General features: G+C 38.7%; 1 protein-coding gene across 1 annotated transcript in view; it reads left to right on the forward strand.

Annotated features, from left to right (window-relative positions):
* Nucleotides 1–16052, forward strand: part of PARVA (parvin alpha) — an 87391-nt gene extending 71339 nt beyond the window's left edge. The window contains exons 7-13 of the mRNA XM_024196860.2: nt 582–640; nt 1734–1753; nt 3170–3231; nt 4158–4226; nt 6396–6497; nt 7344–7416; nt 13526–16052. Of these exons, the coding sequence (XP_024052628.2) occupies nt 582–640; nt 1734–1753; nt 3170–3231; nt 4158–4226; nt 6396–6497; nt 7344–7416; nt 13526–13602 (462 nt within the window). The 3' untranslated portion in view covers nt 13603–16052. The remainder of the gene's footprint in view (nt 1–581; nt 641–1733; nt 1754–3169; nt 3232–4157; nt 4227–6395; nt 6498–7343; nt 7417–13525) is intronic.
* The last annotated feature ends 5226 nt before the right edge of the window (nt 16053–21278 follow it).

Consider the following 21278-nt stretch of genomic DNA (forward strand, 5'->3'; position numbering starts at 1 on the left):
TAAGGCAGAGAGGAGCGAAAAATGGCAAGTTTGAAATAAAAATAATAATAAGGATGAAGAAAGAGAACAGGGAAAGAAAGGATCGCTAGAATGGGAGTAAAGGATTGCAAAAACTGGGACTGCGTGGGCACCCTTTGCCTGGGCTGCTTTTTCAACATAGGCTGCAATTCAGCACACCGGCTCTCTTCAGCAAACCTCCTATTTGTGTGCTTAAGCTGTTTCATGTGCTTTGCTGAACTGGAGCCTTAGACAGAAAAGTGAGGGAAGAAAAATGGAGAAAGGGGAAGAAACAGATCGTTTAGTCCTTAGGTTCTCTGTTACACAAGGTGACATTTCAAGTCTCTTAGTATTATACCATTGGTGGCCATTCTTAACTTTTTATTTTAACAAGTGAGTTATCTGGACTAAATTCTGTGGAATACATACAAATGGAAATAAAATAATACAGTCAAGTTTGAAAAAAAATGTAGATTTTTATTTTTATGTTTATCTGATGATATTTGTAGATCATAGATAATTTTTATAGTACCCTAAACATTAAACTGTACTAAACTAAACAAAAACCAATTCTTTTTTTCCAGAAACGAGAAGGAATCCTCCAATCCCGACAAATCCTAGAGGAAATAACTGGTAACACTGAGTATGTCAACACCACTGTTGCCAGCAGTTCAGTAATTGAACACAGATGTGTCTCAAAAATTCAACCATTTGGTGATATTTAGATTTCATTATTGGGGTTCCAGGAGGGATCATGCTTCAGCTAGTGATTATAGTTTAGTCTTTATAAGGCTTTCAAACATGCCTCTCAAAATGTAACATTACCGAGTTGGAATTACTAATGACAAAGTAACGGCAAATCTCCAAAAGACTGAGACCAAAGGAAAGGTAGAGCAAATATGTATGAAATTTGTGCATTTCAAGAAATCTATATTGCATCCTGTTTCAAATACTATACATTCAAAATTGTCTGAATACGTTTTTCAAACAGACAAGAAGAGGGGTATGTCTTATGCTTTTACCTTTCACAGTTTAGTTATGAAGTGCTAAATTATCTCAGAAAAGAAAAAAACTGTTCCCCAATATTTCATTCACCATTAGGCTCTGAAGAAGCATAAGTGACCATGGTAAAACATTTACATGTGATCTCACAGTGCAATGTATAGTGGAAACATTATTCAAGTCCAGCAAGAAACAGCAGAAAATTCTACTTTCTAATAGAGTGAGGAGTGTTCAGGCTAATGACTCATTATTAATTCTCATTATTATGGGTTTATTACAAGTGTGATATTTATATGAAGGATCAAATGAAACAAAACTCTGCAGTCCTTAAGAACCTAGTCTAGGCATTGTTGTTTTGGCTAGCACTTTATTGTAGTGGCCATGACAACTGGATATTTGGGGCAAAGGGAAAAGAGTTCATGAAATAAAACATAGCAAAAACCTTCTCCACAAGAGAAGGCTGTTGATTTGGCTCAGCAGTAGGAAGTGTACTATTTGGTATCACCATGAACCTTTATTGAAGCCAACAAGACTATGTTAGTTGATTCAAGATGCTATGAGCCAGAGTCTCAAGTGGGTAAATTGGTGGCGCTCCATTGAACTCTATTAACCTACTCCAGTTTCCACAGAGCTAAGGATCTGGCCATATATGCAGTTTTCTTGTCCATCTTAAAGAAAAGCATGAAGTAAAGTAAATGAGATACATAATAATTTTGTTTTCCTTTTTACTATAGGGCATTATCAGGAAGGTATGGTAAGTTTCATTTGATTATTATCATTTTCTTGAGGCTACCAAAGTGTACATGAATTAATTCTCCTACAGCTGATCCGTTCATTCAAACCATAAGTCAGGCCAGGATTTGCAGCTGCCTTGATAAATATATAAATAAATGTGTTGTAGATTGGGATGGCAGTTAACAAATAAGAGAAACATTGATGTCAGCCTAGCCATTTTTAAAACAAATTATTTCTTATGCTTTTCAGCAAATGCTATTTTACAGGTGATTGGTGATTTCACCCTAGAACTTCAATATAAAAACATTAATGATTAGAGGTTCCCAACATGAATGAAAGATGATGTTCCATAATACAACTGCCATTCCTTTTAGAGCATTTGATGCTATGCTCCTCTTTGCTTGCAATGGAGAGGCTTAGTCTCTTTTAATTGAAACAGTTGTTACGATTTTATCCTGAAATTGCACCTTTAATGTCACTGAGACTAAAATCAGAACAATGTTAATCTGGTTTACATAATTTATTCACAGCTGAGTTCAAAAACGCTGGTCATGGAGATGCTTTTTGGATCAGACTGTGATACTCTTACTCATATTGAGTAGAACCTTACTCCATGTGAAATCACCATTGAAGTCAATGGGACTGAGTAAAGTTATCATTCTAGCTCTTTCTGTTTAGGGAGGGCAAAAGCAGCTCTCTGTGAAGTCATTTTGTGCCACCCCAATTACTAGCCAAAATGGAGTAACTTGGGGATGATTCAAGGTCTCTTTTTCTTTTCAGAAGGTGAGTCCACTGTTACCTCAGTCCTCCCACCTCTGGTAGGTTGGCTATCTGTCCTGGTCTTTAAGAGATTACGCTAATTTCAGTGGGGTTGTCCTGCAACCTGGGACATTAAAATGTCACAGGACACATTTCACGGTGGCACAAAATCATCTGTACCAAGCATCATTTTACAACTGTGACATGAGGACTTGTTATAATGTGGTAACGAACCAAGATCACAATGTAATGCAAGCATCCCATGCACTTTGTTACAAATGTTGCTCTCTCAGTGACTGAAGGTGCAAGTTCACATTGTTCGTGAATTAATTTGGTTCACTATCTACCTATGCCTAGTTATCAAGGTTTTTATACAGGTAGATATTGATCGTTGTTAATTCTCAGGGAGAAAGTTACAGTTCATTGTTCAGATCACTTCATTAAGCAGCCCAAAATCCCAGCGAAAATCTGTTACTGGCAAAAGACAGTAATAGTTTCTAGGAGATTATAGAAAGAGACGAACAATCAGAATATACAGTAAGTGCAGTAAAAAGAAACTACATTAAAAGATTCTGCTGATGCTGTTGGTCTCATCATTCATGCTCTTTAATTAGTGTTTATTATGCACTTGGATAGCTGTTGCTTGCTATGTTAACAGATTTGACTATTTTTTCAGAACGGGATGCATTTGACACTTTATTTGACCATGCTCCAGACAAGCTCAATGTTGTAAAAAAGGTTGGAAAGTGTTTTATTTCTGAAATACAATTAAGTAGCACATTAACATATTTAATGTAATAAAACTTAAACTTTACACTGAAAATGAAAGTCATAATCCTGTGATTACAAATTCTGAGTGTTACATTTATTGCTTTCATCAACATTAATTTTGCTTCAGAAGATAGAACAGGAGAGATATATAGATGTCTCCATTGTAAAGAACTTTGTCATGTAACTGGGTATGTCTACACTGCAGTTAGACACCCGCAACCGGCCAGTGCCAGCTGACTTGAGCTCATAGCTAAAGGTCTGTTTAATTGTTGTGTAGACATTTGGTTTTGGGCTGCAGCCCAAGCTCTGGGACTCTCCTACCTTGCAGGGTCCTACAGCCTGGGCTCCAGGCCGAGCCCAAATGTCTTCACTGCAATTAAACAGCCCCTTACCCTGAGCCCTGCAAGCCCAAGTTAGCTGGCATGGGTCAGCCAGGGTTTTTTAATTGCAGCGTAAACGTACCCTGTATGTAATGTAAAAGAAAACTCAATAGGTCGATCCTTATCTCCGCTGAAGCCAATTGAGAAATGCCAATTTACATCAGCGGATTATCTGCCCCCATGTATTTCAGCTGCTATCAAATTGAAGCCTAGTCTAATAACACAACTCTCTAGACTGCTACAAATCTTTTTTTTTAAGCTTTCTGAAGAAGAATCACATTATAACAATGTGTTTTAATTATCTGATTAGTGTTCATGTCAGTTCTGTTCCTCTCTCAGAAAACCAATCAATCTAGGAGTAAAATACTTTAAAAATCGCAGGTTTCTGTTTGTAACTTTAAAACATTTAGAAATCAGCTCTAAACACTGTGCACGTGCAAGTCTAACTTATGGGAAAAGTTGAAACTGCTGCTTTAAAAAGTGTGCCTTGATTGACATGTTCTTATTTTTCAGACCCTCATCACTTTTGTGAACAAGCACCTGAATAAACTGAATTTGGAGGTTACAGAACTGGAAACCCAGGTAAGAATTCATAGCCATGGGAGGACAATTGCACCATACTATACACGTATCATAACTTGTTCAAAAGTTTCACTGGAGTCTTATTAAGCCATCTTCAAAGAAATTATTTCACCCAGGAACCCCTCTGGATTGCTTAATTTTATATAGGTCTTTCATGTGAAGATAAAAACTATACTGCAAAGACAATGAGCTATTCTAGTAGTAACTGAATTTCTGGAGCACATTCCCTCAAAAGATTTGTACTTCTTTTACCATTAATGTTAGCTGTACACTATATAAGGAGGGTCCAGAACAATTTTGGTCATTAGAGATTCCATAGCAGTTTTTGCAGTAAGAATCTTCGCCCTGGTATTCTGATCAAATTCCAACTTGGGCAATTGCATTCCAGCTATCTTTACTTAACTCAAATGAAAAATCTCATGGGACTGCTGTGACACTTCTCACAGAGACTGCTTACACACATAAAGTTATTGAGTGTATAAGCAGTTGCATCACTGGGTTCTAAGCCTGAGAGCTCCACAGTGTGACATGGTGCTGGCTCCTCCTCCTTGTTTCCAGTCGCTAGAATGCATTGAAAGAAGCTAAAAATACATTAAATACTTCCCTAGTATTCTTTTTCTATATAAACAATTGCTGCAGTTGCCACAAGGAAGTTACATGATGAGATAGGAAGGAAGGTGGTCTGCATGATCACCAGTGAGAGGGGAGATGTCCATAGGGCATTTTTTCCTTTAAGACATGATTCTTTTTACGAAAAAGTCTCAGAACCCCTCGTATAACTGACTACAAGTCTCTAATAGGTATGGATTTTGCACAGGTGAAATTAAGAACTAGATGGGAGGAGACATATAAAGGCTTTCAGAAATATGGCTTTGTTTCTAAGTGTGTTTGTTTATTCCATTGTTTTCTTACTGAAGAACCCTCATTAATCAATGTCCCTAGAGACCCCAAAAAAGTTCATTGAAACTGGATTTCGCTAAGCTGAAAGATTGATTGTATTTCCAACAGCAGAGAGATGATGAGCAGCTTCAGGGAGACACTGAGCTGCTTCAGATAACCTGGGGAATTGGATAAACAGAATTTGATTAAGTGAGGCTATGTTCCAGCACTGATAGTTGTGATGTATAGATAAGATTGAGATGGCCATTCTATTCTAAACCTCTCTTCACAGTCATTCATGACTTTCTCTGAAATGTTGCCTTTGGGCAAAAATTTGCTCATGCCTGGTCTCAGCCCAGGTTCAGAAAAAAATCCATTAATCTGCTTTTGTGTTACACAAGTGTGAAAAGAATACATTTCTTTTTTAAAAAATACAGAATTTGTGTCATCTCAAAGAACTCAAAACCATGTTTTTAAAAAGCTTGACATGCTTATTGTTCTTTGAGGAATGTGATCGTGTTCTGAAATTTTTGAGAAACATGTTTTAAAATTTAAAAGTAACGTGTATGAAAACCATGTGCATAATGTGTGAAGTTATAGTTCATAATGAAATAAGGATGCACCATAGCAGTTAGATGGATGCCATCTACCTATAATTGTGTACACTGAAAAATAGGTTAATATGGACTTTACTGAACTCTGGACAACCCTTTTGTTTCTTTATTCCCCTCCTCTTTTTCCAATATATTGAGATTTCTTGTGCAATCATTAGATGACATTCATTTCTACTTTCTTCTGCTCTGGGGCTATGTGCCATGTCACAAACAGTTTGGAAGAGATGGCTGTGCCTCTGCCACAGGGCCAGCAGAATCTGAATTGAAGGTGTGTTCCTTAGACCAGCCATCCCAAGGCTCCCACACTACAGAAATGGGCTCACAACCCCCTGTTCCTCCAGTGATGAATCCACTTCCCAGTTACCAAATCTACTCAGCCTTCAATGACAAGACACCCATAACTGCAGGTCTCTGCTGGCCACAACCTCTTTCCAGGGTGTTTATATGCCCACTTGTTTATGTCAGTCTCAGATCAGTTTAGCCATGAAGGCATAACAGTGTAATACCTGATATAAGCATAAGAAGTCACATAAATTAAATCTTTTGATGCAATTAAAAATGGTTAGGGTAGTAGTGTCGCCAGCATGCTGTATTAGGCAAAGGGTATCTTGTTTATCAGGCAAAATAATTATACGGTTTTAGAATATATACTCAGACATATCATGGTCTCTTACAGTTTGCAGACGGTGTGTACCTAGTGCTGCTAATGGGTCTCCTGGAGGGCTATTTTGTGCCTCTGCACAGCTTTTTCTTGACTCCTGATAGTTTTGAACAAAAGGTAATTCTGTTGTTGGATTTTATATTTTTATATAAAGAAAAACACTTCCTGTAATACACCGTTCAAACCTTTTTATGTAAGACTGATGTACCCTACCTAGGTTAAAAAAAAAAGGAACTACAGTGGTCACCATTAAAAATTCAGCATTTGCCAGCATTTACTACACAGTAGTATTTGAGATACTATGGTTATTGCCTCATCTGAGTAGAGGAGGAAATTGTGTTAACTGTCTGGTTTCTAGGAAATATTAACTGTTTGTGGGCAGCCACTGCAGTGCTGCCATTGAGCAATACTCAGTATTACCACTGACTTAAATAGGACATCTGTGCCTGAGTGCTGGCGGAATCAAATTATGAACAACAAAAACTGGACATTTGCAAGATTTCACATAGTTTAAAAATATGAAGGCATATTCCCTTATATGCACAATATACGATTTTAAGACCAAACACTGCCCTTAGTCTTCACACACAATCTCTATTGTCATCCAAGGCAATTCAGCTGTCTATTTGTACCTGGACTATATAGTGTTTATTTTTACTATTTTATTTTTGTTAATTTTTAAGTAATTTACCAAGCTAACTTGTCTCTCAGTGGACAGTTGAGCCCAAATCCTATTCAGATCAGGACAATTCCATTTGCAAATATTTTGATTTCTGACCAAAAAATACTTGGAATAATGATTAGTTCCCTGGTTTCTATGGACTAGATCCTCTGATGAATGGACCCATGACAACTTACACCATCTGAGGATTTGGCTCTGTAGCCTTAAACGCAGCCTATGCTGACCATGTACACTGGGCAGGAAATAATGTACAATAATTAATGTGTTCATTATATTACCAGGTCATTAATGTGTCCTTTTCATTTGAGCTAATGCAAGATGGAGGGTTGGAAAAACCAAAACCAAGGCCAGAAGGTATCCTACTTTATTTATTATTAATCTTTTTATCAGTTTAAGGATGAAATCCTATCCTGTGCTGTGGTGTTGCGGGTGGGATGATGGTACAAGGAACCTCTTAATCCACAAAAGTAGAGAGGCAAGTCTGTCTGTAGTGCTCAGGCAATCCTTGGTTAGGGTATGTGTCTAGCTCTCTTTCAATCAGCATCAAGTGCTACATGGGGGTGTATGCTGATCCTCAGAGAAGCAGCATAGTCCTTTCAGCATGTGTTCCTCAGCCCCTCCTTGACAATTCCTGCCTTTGCCAGTAAAAGTGCTTCTGCAAAGGACACAACGGGTGATAATTCTGCTCTGGCCAGGTTAGGACTTATCCATCATGAACACCTGTACTGAACAGATGATGATATTAATAATATGAAAAATTATTTGTGAATTGTATTGCCCACACATCTGGATAACCCTACTCCCTCCCATTTCACCTTCGCCTGCTAAACCCCCCAAAATGTGCAACATAATTCATAAGGGTTGTGTTGAAGACTTATTCATTGTGGTAGGAAAAGACAAATATCAAATGTTCATTGAGTTGCCTTTGAACACAGTATCTAATTGTGAAAATTTAAAATATTTTGCATTTATCTGATCCAATGTTCCCTCGTCTTCATGAGATGACTTTTTATACTGGTGAATTTTCAGACTTGCGTCTTACGTATTTCTGCTGCTAAATTTATAGGCAAGAGGTTGAGACTTGGGGGGAAAGCTGAGCCCCACTGAAGATTGTGAGAGTTTCGCCATTGATTTTAGTAGGACCAGAATTTCACCCTTGCACTCTCATATAAAAACATGGGTTTAAGTCCCACTCACAAGGCTGGATTGAGGCAATCCAGAGCCTGAGGCACCCCATGATATGACATGGAGTGCCTCTGTGGCGCCACTCCTGTAGCCCCGCCCCAGCCATGGTTCCATCTCCCAGTTTGAGTAGTGGTGGCAGGGACTTCCTCTCCCTTCCCAGAGAAACAGGGACAGCAACTTGGGCCCCTCTTATCCTCTCAGGAGTGGCAGCTCCCTTCTCCCCCTTCCCACCCCTCACTGCTTATATACACACGTGCTTCCCTTGGAAGAGCAAGGGTCCCTCAAAAAGGCAGGAATGGCAGCAGGGCCCTGCCCCAGTACTTACACCCAGGCTGTTGGGGTATCTGTTTGCTGGGCTTACTGCACTCTGCCGACACACGCAATCCTTTTCTGGGTGGTGTTGGCTGGACATTTCCAGCACAGTATGGTGTGGAAGTAACACCCCATAGAGATGAATGGGACAGTTAGAACTTTTCACACCTATCATTGCAGGTTGTCTGCAGACTAAGGCTGACATCACTAGAGCATCTATGCTATGGTCACCTTTTCAACTATTTCTTTGTAATGATAACAGCTAGAGGCTTAGTCCTAGTCTACACTAAAAAGTTAGGTCAACCCAGCTACATTGCTCAGGGGTGTGAAAAATCCACACCCCTGACTACCGTAGTTAAGCCAGTCTAACTCCCACTGTAGACAGTGTTAGGTTGACAGAAGAAATCTTCCATTGACCTAGCTACCATCTCTCAGGGAGGTGGATTACCTACGCTGACCGGAGAAACCCTCGTGTCAGCATAGGTACTGTTTATACTGAAGCACAACATTGGAACAGCTGCAGCTGTGCCGCGGTAGCATTTCAACTATAGACAAGTCCTTACTTTACAAAACAAACAAACAAACAAAAAAGCTGAAATTCTGACAATCATAGGCCTCAGGAGCTGGGGTTGCGGGCACAGACCTTTAGGCCTATGCCTTAATCTGGCAATATTGATCCTAGTTTTTCACTTCGTGTGATAGCTGGGACTATTGCGTGCAGGCCTACTTTAGCTAAATTGACGGTGACTATATCACAAGGCCTTATGTTTGGGCAATCAAAGTAAGGTGGTGGAAACAGTGAAATCCAGGGTTTCATGTAAAACAGAGAGTAGCTGTGATCTCCCACTCCTGGTGGAGGTTTAAAATTCTTATGGCATTTTAATTTTTCAGGTATTTACTGCTCTAGGGGACAGCTAATTTTTCCAGTATAAATCAAGCCATAGGGACATTTCAGTATATATATATATATATATATGCCATTTCTTGTGCAATTATTGAAATGCTTAATATGAAACTTCCTGCCCAATGTGAATGGAAAAATGCATCTGTTTTATGTGTTGTTACATTGGGCACGATGCCCATGCCTAAAATTTCCAGAGAGCAAAAGAGCATTGGAAAGTATCTTACTATAAATGTGTATACTAAATAGTCTTAAAATTCCTACACAGCTTCTATGAAATTTCTGATGAATAAATGCTGCAGAATATGAAAAACATATGTAGAAAAAAATAGTGAATATGGTAAATAAAGTAGCATATCTGCATGGTATTAACTTTTTCAGGGCCAACCATTTATTTGTTATTTGCAATATATTATTTGCAATTATATACAATGAAAGGGCTTAAAAGGGCCCCCTTAATTTTATCTTTTACTACTACTTTGTATTCAAGAGATGTCTACAGATATGATGCTAAATGTCATCAGCCAACATTTTCAGAAAGAAAAGCCTAAAGTTAGACTCTGAAGTCCATGTTTACGTACCTAAGGATGGGATTTTCAAAAGCACCTAAATGATTTAGGAGCACAGCTTGCATTGAAGTGAATATGGACCGAAGAGCCTAAATTTAGGTTCCCAATTTTGGCCATCATTGTTTCCTTTACTAGTCATTATGATTTTCTTTCTAAAATGGCCCTAACTGCATACAGCAGAAGTGATTTCATAAACTCTGTTCATCAGTCTTTAATGAAAGCCTTGAGCTTGCAAGTTCTTGCATGGTGCTAGGCTGTTGGCGTTTGGTTACAGCACAAATGCAGGCAGAGACTTGGTGCGGGTGTAATTTAAAATGTGAACACAAACACAATTAAATTGTGGTCTCCAGAATGCAGCCAGCTTTTCAGGCCATCCAACTCTAATATTTAAGGGGCACACTCCGGCAGAAGATAGACTCCATGGCTCATAGTCCAGATCCTGGTTGGACTTCCATCAGTTCTGCTAGGACTCATAGGAATCTTTGCACTCAGCCTGTGTCTCCTCATCCATGACTGAGTGAAGAAGAATTTTAAAGCATTGTCAAGTGCAAGCTCCTTCTGGGTGACACTCCATTTTAGAAGCCCGCCATGGAAATGAGTTATTATGAGAAGAATTTGATAAAATTATGTTTCTATAGAAATGTAATAGAGTTCTATAAAAAATTAATAGAATTCAGTGTTATGGAAGTGAATAGAAATGATTAGTCTTTCTAGAGGTTTTTTTTTAACCATCCTGTACTCCTGGGGGAATTCTGCACCACTGCACATGTGCAGAATCATATCCCCCACAGATTTCTTTGCTTCCCCGCAGAAAAATGACTTTCTGAAAGGGGAGCAAAGAGAAGCTGCAAGAGCAGTCACACACCACTCTCTAGCAGAGCAGGTACATCATTTCATGCACCCGAAGCAGCTGGTGGAGAGGCAAATCACCGCGGGGCTAGGGACACCCCAGCCAGTGGCTCCTAACCTGAGCTGGGGTCAGCTGCTAGACCCGGCTGGGCTGGAGGCAGGAGAGGACACGACTTCCTCTTCCCCTGCAAGGAGTGTCTGGGGCTGCCTCAGACCCACCCCCGGAAACCTCCCCTAGCTGCAGGAAGCTCAGCATCCTCACCTGCTTCCTGCCCCCATCGCTCCTTAACTGTGGTGGGAGGGGTCACTGTACCGGGAGCTGCTCCCCCATCCATCCTACACCCATGCATCTGGACCTCCCATACTCAGACACCCCTGCCAAGCCTCACTGTGTACTTCCAGAACTCCCCTAGCCCTCCATACCCAAACCTCACCCCACTGAACCACAATCCCTGCATCTGGAGCCCTCCTGCCTCAGGACCCCCTGTCTCCAGACCCCAACCCCTGCACCCAGACCACGATCCACTGAGCTCCCTTCACTTAAACCCCCTCCCTGATGCCCCACCCCCTGCACCCAGCTAGATGCACCCAGACTCACACCCCAACAAGCCCCATTCCCCCAGCATCCAGACCCCTCCGCTGAGCCCCAACCACCTTCACTTGGAAGCCGCTGCAGAGTCCCATTGCCCCTGCTCCTGGAACTCCCCCAACGAGCCTGTGTGCATCCAGATCCCCCCACACGTAAACCCCCCCACTGCACTGCCTGCACCCAGATTGTCCCACACAGAATCCTCTCACCCCACAGCTGGATCCCCCCACACTGAGCCCCTCCACACTTGGATCCTGCCTGGTTGAGCCTGCCTGCTCCACACCTGGTACGCCTGGCGCAGAGAGGCAGGACCCCAGGGTGTTTCTGGGGCAGACCCAGGCCTTGTGCTGCATCAGGTTAGGGTGTAGCCTCACCGCTGAGTCCGTGTCCCGGGGGTGGGAGGTCTGCAGGGTGATCTCCCACCTTCATGCAGCCAGCGCCCTGTGCTCCCCACTGCCATGCTGGAGCCTCTGCATTTATTTATTGACAAAACATGCAGAATTTTAAAATATTGTGCGCAGAATTTTTAAATTTTTGGTGCAGAATGCCCTCAGGAGTAATCCTGTAGAATTCCATAGAGATTATGAAATTTTCAGATACATTTTATGGGGTAGTTTGAAAATATTTGTGCAAAGTTTTCCATTAAGTTCTGTAGGACTCCTCTATAAGGGAATAAAGGGGGTCATGTGACTCCAAGATTCCCAGCTCCAGGCTTGATGGGGGAACCTCCCCTTTTTAGAGGTAGAAAGGCAGACCATAACTGTAGCAATCTGAGCTGTGTAGAAATGCCCTTTCCTTGATTCCCAGCAGCTTTGGGATTTTTTACATTTTATAGCCTTGCCTATTAGCTCCTGGAACCTATCTGTGTCTTCCAAGGGGCCACAAAGTGAAGGGGCCTAGGGATTCATTAATTCCATTAGATGGAATAGTCCCTTCATGAAACACAGGAGGCTCCATAATTACTCAACTCTGGAAATGAAGCTTTTTTTTGTATGGCTTCTGCAGCTGCCTTGCCATGTAGCCAATGTCCACAGCCTTCTACAGCTTGCATAGCTTGGAAAACCATGCATGGGTTTGGCTGGATTGGACCATTAGAGTGTAGACATTTGTTGTATAATCTTCAGAATCACATAAAAGACTGCAATATAACTACTAGAATGGCAATATTATTGTGATAATTACATAATTTGCTAGGACTGCCTGCATGCTTTGAAGATGACTTGTTTACACGGACCAGAGCAGTGATTCGGGTCATTTAATTTGATATATATTCTGTCGCAATAACGTTGACTTTCTCAACAACCTCTCTCGGATACAGAGTGGACATTCATTAGCTCTCTTGTTTCGCAAAGGTGGGGTTTTTTTAAGCTTAGATATATATCGTTTGAGGCTCCGATTCAGCCATCTACTTGACCATGTTCCTAACTTTTTAAGGATTGAGGGTGTGAGATCTTCAGCAACAACTTTCAGAGGCATTTGTACACCGAACTCCCAAGGTGCTTTAGAAAAATCTCACCTTAAGAATGTCGAAGTGCTTTAATTTCCTTGCTAAATAAAAATCTAACAGAATATGTTTTATTCAGTATGGACCCAGTCTTGCAGCCCCTCCATATCTGAACAGTCCCACTGGAAGATCAGGCCCTGAGTGTCAATTAAAAAAAAAAAACTGCTTCCAGATTTGTACCTGCAACTTTTCACCCACAATCAAATGTGGGTGCAATTTTGTAGGTACAAATAATCACGGGTACTAATTTTTTGCATGTAGACATCTAACTAGCTGTCTTTGCAAATTTGTATTTGCAAATCAGGAAGTTGTGTGTTCTGTATTCATCTGCACCTACAATTAAGTGTGGCTGTAAAATTGATGGCCTGGTCACAAATTGTTCTTATATTTGTCCATCTTCCATACCCGTGCTTCCTACGTTTGTGGTTGTGTATTTGGGGAAGAGACTGAGGAGAGAAGAATGTACTTGCATGCAAGAAGGATGGGCATTTTTTCTGGGGCTTCCTGGATGTCATGAAAAGAGCTGATTTTCCCTTTTTCCCTCCCTTTTCTAGATATTGTAAATTGTGACTTGAAGTCCACACTGAGAGTGCTGTACAATTTGTTTACCAAATACCGGAATGTGGAGTGAGGAATTTATTTGGGACAGATGAACGTCTGTTAACAAAGCAACCCATCACAACAAACAATCATATACTTCACGGTCATCCCTTTGCATTTGTATTTTTTAAAGGAGCTGAATCATTTCTCAGAAGTGTTTTGAACTGATTATTCTTGCTACGCTTATTATACCATATGCTTAAAATTAGGGCTGCATTAAACCAAGTGAAATGATGAAGTAAAAAGTCTGAAGGAAGATAACTAGGTACCTTCTGGGGAATTCCATCTCTGATTAATATTTCGCTAGTCTGTTTTAAAATACTCAGAGCAACAAGCAATAGACTTGATAGCTTTAATTAAACTGGACTTTGGAACCAATTGTAGGAGGTTATCTTCAGCTGTATATTAAATATTAATTTGGAAAAAAATATTTTTCTAATCTGAGAGAAGACAATATCTTCTATCCATAATAAGATGGATGCATCAGGGGATCCTGCTAACTTACTGAATGTGTATGGAAGGATAAGTAAGATGTGATGGTTCACACTGGAGCTAAGAAGAAGAGATCTGTAAAAGGCACTAAACCCGGTTAACTATTTTATGTTGTTGTATAAATCAAGGCTTAAATTTTCTGGATACTAACTGATATGACTACTTATTCCTTCAGACTCGTAATGATGTGATGTTCTGATTTAAATGTGCATTGTCTATCAATCGGAACAGCACTCTTTACAGCTTGTATGCTTGATTCTGTGCAATGAGAAGACCTTTACTGCAAAGTACAAAATTCAGTACAGTGTCAAAACCTTATAATACAGCCTCTTCATAAGATCTATCCTACAAAGACACCCAGGGACAGTAGAAACTGAAGTAAAGGAATTGTTTTTACTTAAAATGAACAGTTTAGAAAAATATAATTAGTATAAATTATGCAGTATGTTGGAAGGGCACAAGGAATTAATAATTAAAGCCTACATTTAAAAAAAAGTGGGTTCCCAACTAAAGGCCTTAAAAGATGCCTGATTTTCAGAAAGTGGGTGCTCAATACTTACTGAAAATCAGACCTCTTTAGGTTGCTTCAAGTTAGGCACCCAAAAATGGAAGCACGCAAGATCACTATTCACTTTGGAAAAATTAGGCCAAAAGCCTAATATCGTGTAAGAGTAGTGAGGCGTGTTTGAGCATACACATTTTAATAAAAGTGGTAAAGAGTGATCAAGAAAAGTAAAGTTTGTAGTGTGTCATACTGTAATATTTGTAAAACTATTAGATGGGATAGCACTTAAATACTGTAGCCTAAAAAATACGGGATAAACAACTTATTTTTTTTACCTTGATATTTTGCCTTTACTTTAGAAAGAAATTATATAAATTAAATAGAAAATAAAATAGTGCCTGTTTTTCTCTCTAGTCTATTTTATACATTGAGCTGCAGGCCTTCTGTGTTGCTAGTTTAGATTTATTTACATAAAAGGAGGCAGTGTCTAGCCCCTTGGTTAGTTCATGATTGAATTGTTTTGTTGTACAATGTACATCACGCAAAAGTATGATTGTTATTTTCTGGAAACAGTCCTCCACCCTTCACATTCTAATGCATTTTTTGGCATTAACTCAGACTTGCTGAGATTGTTACAATACAAGATTCTGTGGAAGTTTTAGATAAACAAGAATTATTTTTCCGCTCTAATCATGACACACATGAGCTGTGATGATTTTACATTTTCAGTTGTAAGACACACAGGAGACATGGGGCCTGCTTCTCCTCTCGCACCTCTATCAGGCCTCAATTGGATAGGCATAGGTGTCCATGCTAGTAGATCACATTGCATGAGTCTAAATCAGGAACAGTGCTATTGAAACCAGTGGTTACCAAGGAGAGTAGTAAATTAATAATTACTTAGAGTTTTAAAATCAAGATTTAGATGTCTTTCTAAGAGAGATGTTCCGACTCAGCCACACGTTATTGGGCTCAATAGTGTTCACTTAAATAGTTGAAAAGAAAAGAAAAATTCTATTAGGGCTGGAATTACCGGGTAAAATTTTTGGCCTGTGTTATGCTGCAGGTCAGACTAGATGGCCATAGTGGTCCCTTCTGGCCTCAAACTCTATGAATTACACCAGTGTAAAATTAGTATAGGTGAAAGGAGAACCATGCCTGTGGTCTCTTGAATCAGTTTATCTGAAGAAATGCAATGCTGATAAGAATTATTCATAACAGGTTTATGTTACTCATTATCTAAAGCGCTAAATATTTTATTTTGCAGTTTTTGCTTATTTGTTTTTCAGTGCAGTCATTAGTGTTAAATCAAGCAATGATGTTCTTCCATGGATACTAAGTGATGTTAAATAATAAGCTGATATTAACTTCGGTTGAGGTGCTTATTGAGATTCATTACTCTGAGAGGTAAATATTGACTGAGGCAAAGATAACGTCAATATTTAATTCAAGGAACAATAAACCAGGATGTTCACTGAACCAAATATTCAATATCTGTATTGTTACTTACTTTCTGAATGTCCAAAGACTATCTGGATATCCCTACATTTTAGTAATGGTTTTCAAATGCATGGCAGCTTTTCCTTTTAAACGGAGTTTCTAAAGGGCTTATGAAGTTAGAGGTTTAGAAAAGAAAAATATTTTCTTTTTTTTAAGAGGTAAATAATTGGACTTTTTGCTCCCAGCCAAAATGCTCTAATTTGTATATGTTATCTGATTAGTTAATGTCGTTCTACATCTCAGTATTATTGACCTTTTGAGGAGATAAACAATAGGAACTCATCCTGCGGTGGGTTTTTTTGAGAGTCAGCCAGAAGTGTTCTCCTGTACATACCCATAGTTACAGTATGTTTTCATACTTTGCCAGGAAGTTTCAGATTTCCCTCCTTTGATTATTTGGCCTTTATTTGTCCATCTACAAGTCTATAGGCTAGTAACTGCTAGAATGCCACAGCTCAGTTCTTTATTTTATTTTTTACAGATTTTATTCAGCTGGAAAGACATGACACTCTCACACACACTGAACATATTATATGAGCAAAGCATATATTTTTAACTGCCTTTGTTTTCAGGAGAGCGCTTTTTTAGGAAGACACTTAGCTCTCTCTGCACAGAAGAAAGATTATGGACAGCAAAACTAGTCGTTTCCTGCATCTGTGCATTTGTCCTAATTCTTATTATGGGTTGCTCTGCTAATGAAGTAATTGGCAAATTTTTTGTGTCAGTAAATTCCATCTAAAACAAATCAATGGACAGAATTGTGAAATACTTACAGTACAGTAATTGTTGGACACGTAAGACTATAAAATCTCATTGTTTTTCAAAACAAAATTTAAACTTTTATATGAACATCTGTTTTATAGCAAGAATTTTTGTAAACTAAAATCTTATATAACTATATGAGAACACAGGTATTATAAACCTAGAACAGTATAATAGTTTACACACACACACACACACACACACATACACACACACATTACAGGCCAGTGGATTACTGCTTATATTTCTGATTATATAGATTTAAATAGCCTATAAAATGAATATGAAATCTAATCTATAGATATCTAATATTTATTGCTTTTAATATAGAAAAAATAGAATATTACTGTAGTCAGTTTTCTCTTTATCAAGTAATATTTGGCCTGCACCTTACTTATGTGAAGCTAATTGGGTAAAATTTTGCTCTTAGTTAACAGTGCAGTTACTCCTGATTTACAGCAGTGTAACTGAACTTGAATTTGTCCCATTGGCTTAGAGGTGATTTAAGTTTTAGGTCAATTATGGCTTTATTTATAATTCTTGTAAATGATTAAATATTTCCACATCAATGGTAGCAATTTTAAAGGACAATGTTTTAAGATTACATTGAAATTCAGTGGGCCCGATCCAGCAAAATAATCTCTGGCTTTCTGTGACATGAAGGTCCACAGGTTTCTAGGACCACAGAAGGCTGAGAGAATATTGATGTGCCATGAGGGATCAAAAAAGAAAAAGAAAGAAAGAAAGAAAAATCTTTACCGGGGTGTTAACAAATGCTAGGAGAGCAGAGAGTGCTCTGCTTCCCAATTCTTAATTCATCTATCTCCCATCACAGCCATGCAGCAGTGCTGTGTGGGTCTTCCCCATCCCCATAATGACCATCGGGTTATTTGTAGGGGGGAGCCCTCTGCAATAGGCAGAGTCCTGGTGGAGCCTCCCCTCCCCAGTTACTTTTTGTCTGACAATAAGGAAGGGCAAGTGTCTAGGCCAAGTAGTCTCTATTTCTCAGAAGAGACCTCCAAAATGGAGTTGTCACCAACTGAGGTTCTAAGATCTTAAGGCTATGGCTCCTCCAAATTTTTTTTCCATCTGACTGACATTCAGTCAGCCAGGGAAGAATGAGCCTGTGAAAAGATGTCAGGGCTGAGTGAGTTCGTCTGTTTCTCCAATATCATGTCGATAGAGATGGGTTGCAATATATTGCAAATGGACTGTCCATGAATAGTGGTGCTCACAGAATGCCTAATCCTCAGCATTCCTTAGTTGCTAGGTACTTCTCTCTCAAAAGAGGGAGCAGCAGCCTGTACATCTTCATAGCTCAGGAAAGCTCATGGAACTTCTGTGGACCAGCAACTGCTGGATATGGCCCTAACATTCTAAGTCAAATCTACTTATGTTTACTCTTTGGAACAAATTCTCTGCTGGTGTATCTCCACTGAAGTAATTGGAGTTGTACCAGCAGAGCATTGGTCCCTTCTGTTTTACAGGAGGGTCTCAAGATAGGCTTTGGGTATTTTTTATGTTCAGACAAGCTGTATTAATTAAGACAAATGATGTTTGATCAGTGTGACTGACCTTTGCATTGTCCATTGATTTTACAGGGACATGTTTTTAAATTCATATTTCAGATTCACTTAGCAGATACTACTCCAAGCCACAAATGTTGTTAAATGGAATGGCTTTAAAATGTGATGGGTTTTATTTCATTAGGCAGAAATATGTATGAATATTAGATATAGTACATATTAGCTTTAGACCTTTTTTATTTGTTTATTTTTGATCTCCTCTCATAATGTTGTCTTCACTCAAAGCCTCTGAATGTGCTGAACATCCCAGAGTAGAATAGTGCCTTGAATAATACTTGTAGCCTTCTCTACAGCATTACCTAGTGGTCTTTTATCATCTTATCGTGAGAACTATTGTTGCATTTTTCTAAAGTTAATGCAGTCACAGATTAAATGTTTCATGTAAAGTGAAAATTAGGTTAGAATACGATTTTTAAAAAATTTGTTCACATGCAAAATAGTCTATTGTAAGTAGATATTGGAGCCAAAATAATAAATATATCAGAATCACAAATATTCTACTTTCTAAAGCCCTCTGATCATTTAACATTTGTGAGGGCTAAATTCTTTGTATCTGAGTCTAAATCTGTGCTTGTTTGCCCTGAATCTATTAGTTAAAAACAACTTTGTCCTATTCAACCTGTCTGCAGTCTAATAGTTTTAATAATTCTATGCTTTCCGGTGGTATTAGTCCCATTTCATTGTTTGGTTATAAAATTCAAGATCACAATAATTAAATGTGCAACACACAGAAAAAGAGTTGCAATTCTTGCTTCATAAAATATATATCTAATTGTGCTGGTTTATATAAATTAACCCACATGCCTTCAACTGCAGATTTAATGGCTTTTATAAACATGTATTTTATGTACTCTGTAAATAAGAGAGACACTACATTACCAATATTTCTTGTGCTTTTTCTGAAAGATCTGTTAAGATACACAATAAAAATCACACCTGAAAATCAGAATTGCATGTTACTGTCTGTGCTAAAGATGATTTATGAAGCAAAAAGTAGCAAGGTTACGTGGTTGTATATTCCTGGAACTCCAAGCCCTCTGTGTGCATTTTCCCCACTCCCAATTATCTCCTTGTGGGTGTGCTTGGTGTTTATTATTATTATCTGTGAAGGTTGGTGACAGCTGAAAGTGGATTGATAAAACAGACATGTAAACATATGCTTGAGCCTATTAGCAGCAGCGGGTACAGAAAAGGCTGTACCTGACTCAAAATAGTGTAGGCAAAGCACACCCTGCCTCTCCTGGTTATTGTTGGCATATTAGACACTTTCACAGTGAAGTATTATATCATATTCTGTGAAATATTTCAGTTGTGTTATTCAATAGTGTGTCAGCAACGTATGTAAACTATTGCAGTTAAACCTTTCCAGCACATAAAGTAACTGTAGTTGGTTAATGCATTGTTGTTGTAGCTGGATTGGTCCCAGGATATTAGCGAGACAAGGTGAGTGAGGTAATATCTTTTATTGGAACAACTCTGGTGGTGAGACAAGCTTTTGAGCTTACACAGAGCTCTTCTTCAGCATTGTTAAGAAAGCTTTGGGGACCTAATTTTTGTAATGAAACTTTGTTGTGATACTTATATATACACAGTAGTTTTAATGCAGCATTGTTTACCATTTGCATGCTGTTATATTAAATTGCTTTCTCAATAAAGTAGGTCATTTTAATGCTAACACATCTGTACCACAGTCAAGCAATTAAACTGTATCTGAATTGCATGACTTAGAAGTGTTTGTGAAAGGACTGCAAGATTGTGGTTTTAGCCACAAGGGTGAATACAGAGTGATAGTAACAAAATCACAAATCTGTATGGCCTTTTCCTAAAGTCTTTGCAAAGAAACTGGTGGTGGGAAATTTTTATAAAGTCACTTATTCCATCCACCAGTCAGTGCAGGATTTGTCCCTCCATTCTATTTCCAAACCAAATTTAAAGGAATGCAACGATGGGCTTGTGCTACCTCCCTTATGAAACTATGCCACATTCTAACAGACCTCAGGTTAGAAATGTCCTGATATTCAGTCTAATTTTTACCTGATTCAATTGATTTCACACTGAATACCTGATGTCTTCTTTCTTTGATACTTGCACCACTCAAATTTGGTGAAAATTAATACCACACTATTGTGTGCTACCACAATTATTTTAAAAAATATATACTATTTTATTACATTTTGAGACTCAAAAGTTTTCAGCTGTCACTAATAAACACAATTCACTGCTCAGAACTTCTGATGCTTAGAATAACTAACTGCACCAATTATAGTCATTTTGCTGATTTATTAGGCAAAGTATTATATTAGGTGAACATATTATTCTATTAAATTACATAAGGAAAAAACCCTGGGACTAAGATGTTCATGCAATATTTTTTCTAAAAACAATCCTCATTGTTTTTTTCCATCAGATACAAACACAGTTCCTCTGGTACAAGAGAATAGCAGATAATTTTGTGTATGGGCTCAAGCTTGCAAGGTGCTGAGCATTCTCACCCCAATCCAGAAAAGCATGTAAGCACATGCTTAACTTTAAACATTTGAGTTGTCTCTTTGATTTATTTGCAGGATTGAACCCTGTATAAGTAAGATCCCATGTTACACAGAAATATGTATGTTAGCAAGAGATGTGGTATGTGGATTTTCACCTTATATATAGGATTTAAGGCCCTAATGTGGCCATCACAGCACCATACTTACTGGGTACTGGGTTACCTTTAAGACCTGCTTCCTTCAAAGTATCCTCAATAGTTATTTCATAAATTAGCTCAGAGGGATACATACCATCTGTATTATTTTTACCCAACCCTGAAGTCATTCAGGGGAAGTGATTTGAAGTCATTAGGAGTTTTGTCTGCATGCTGGC

The sequence above is a fragment of the Terrapene carolina genome, unplaced genomic scaffold (assembly GCF_002925995.2).
Source record: "Terrapene carolina triunguis isolate 2854851 unplaced genomic scaffold, T_m_triunguis-2.0 Scaffold96, whole genome shotgun sequence".
Taxonomy (NCBI): Eukaryota; Metazoa; Chordata; order Testudines; family Emydidae; genus Terrapene; species Terrapene triunguis.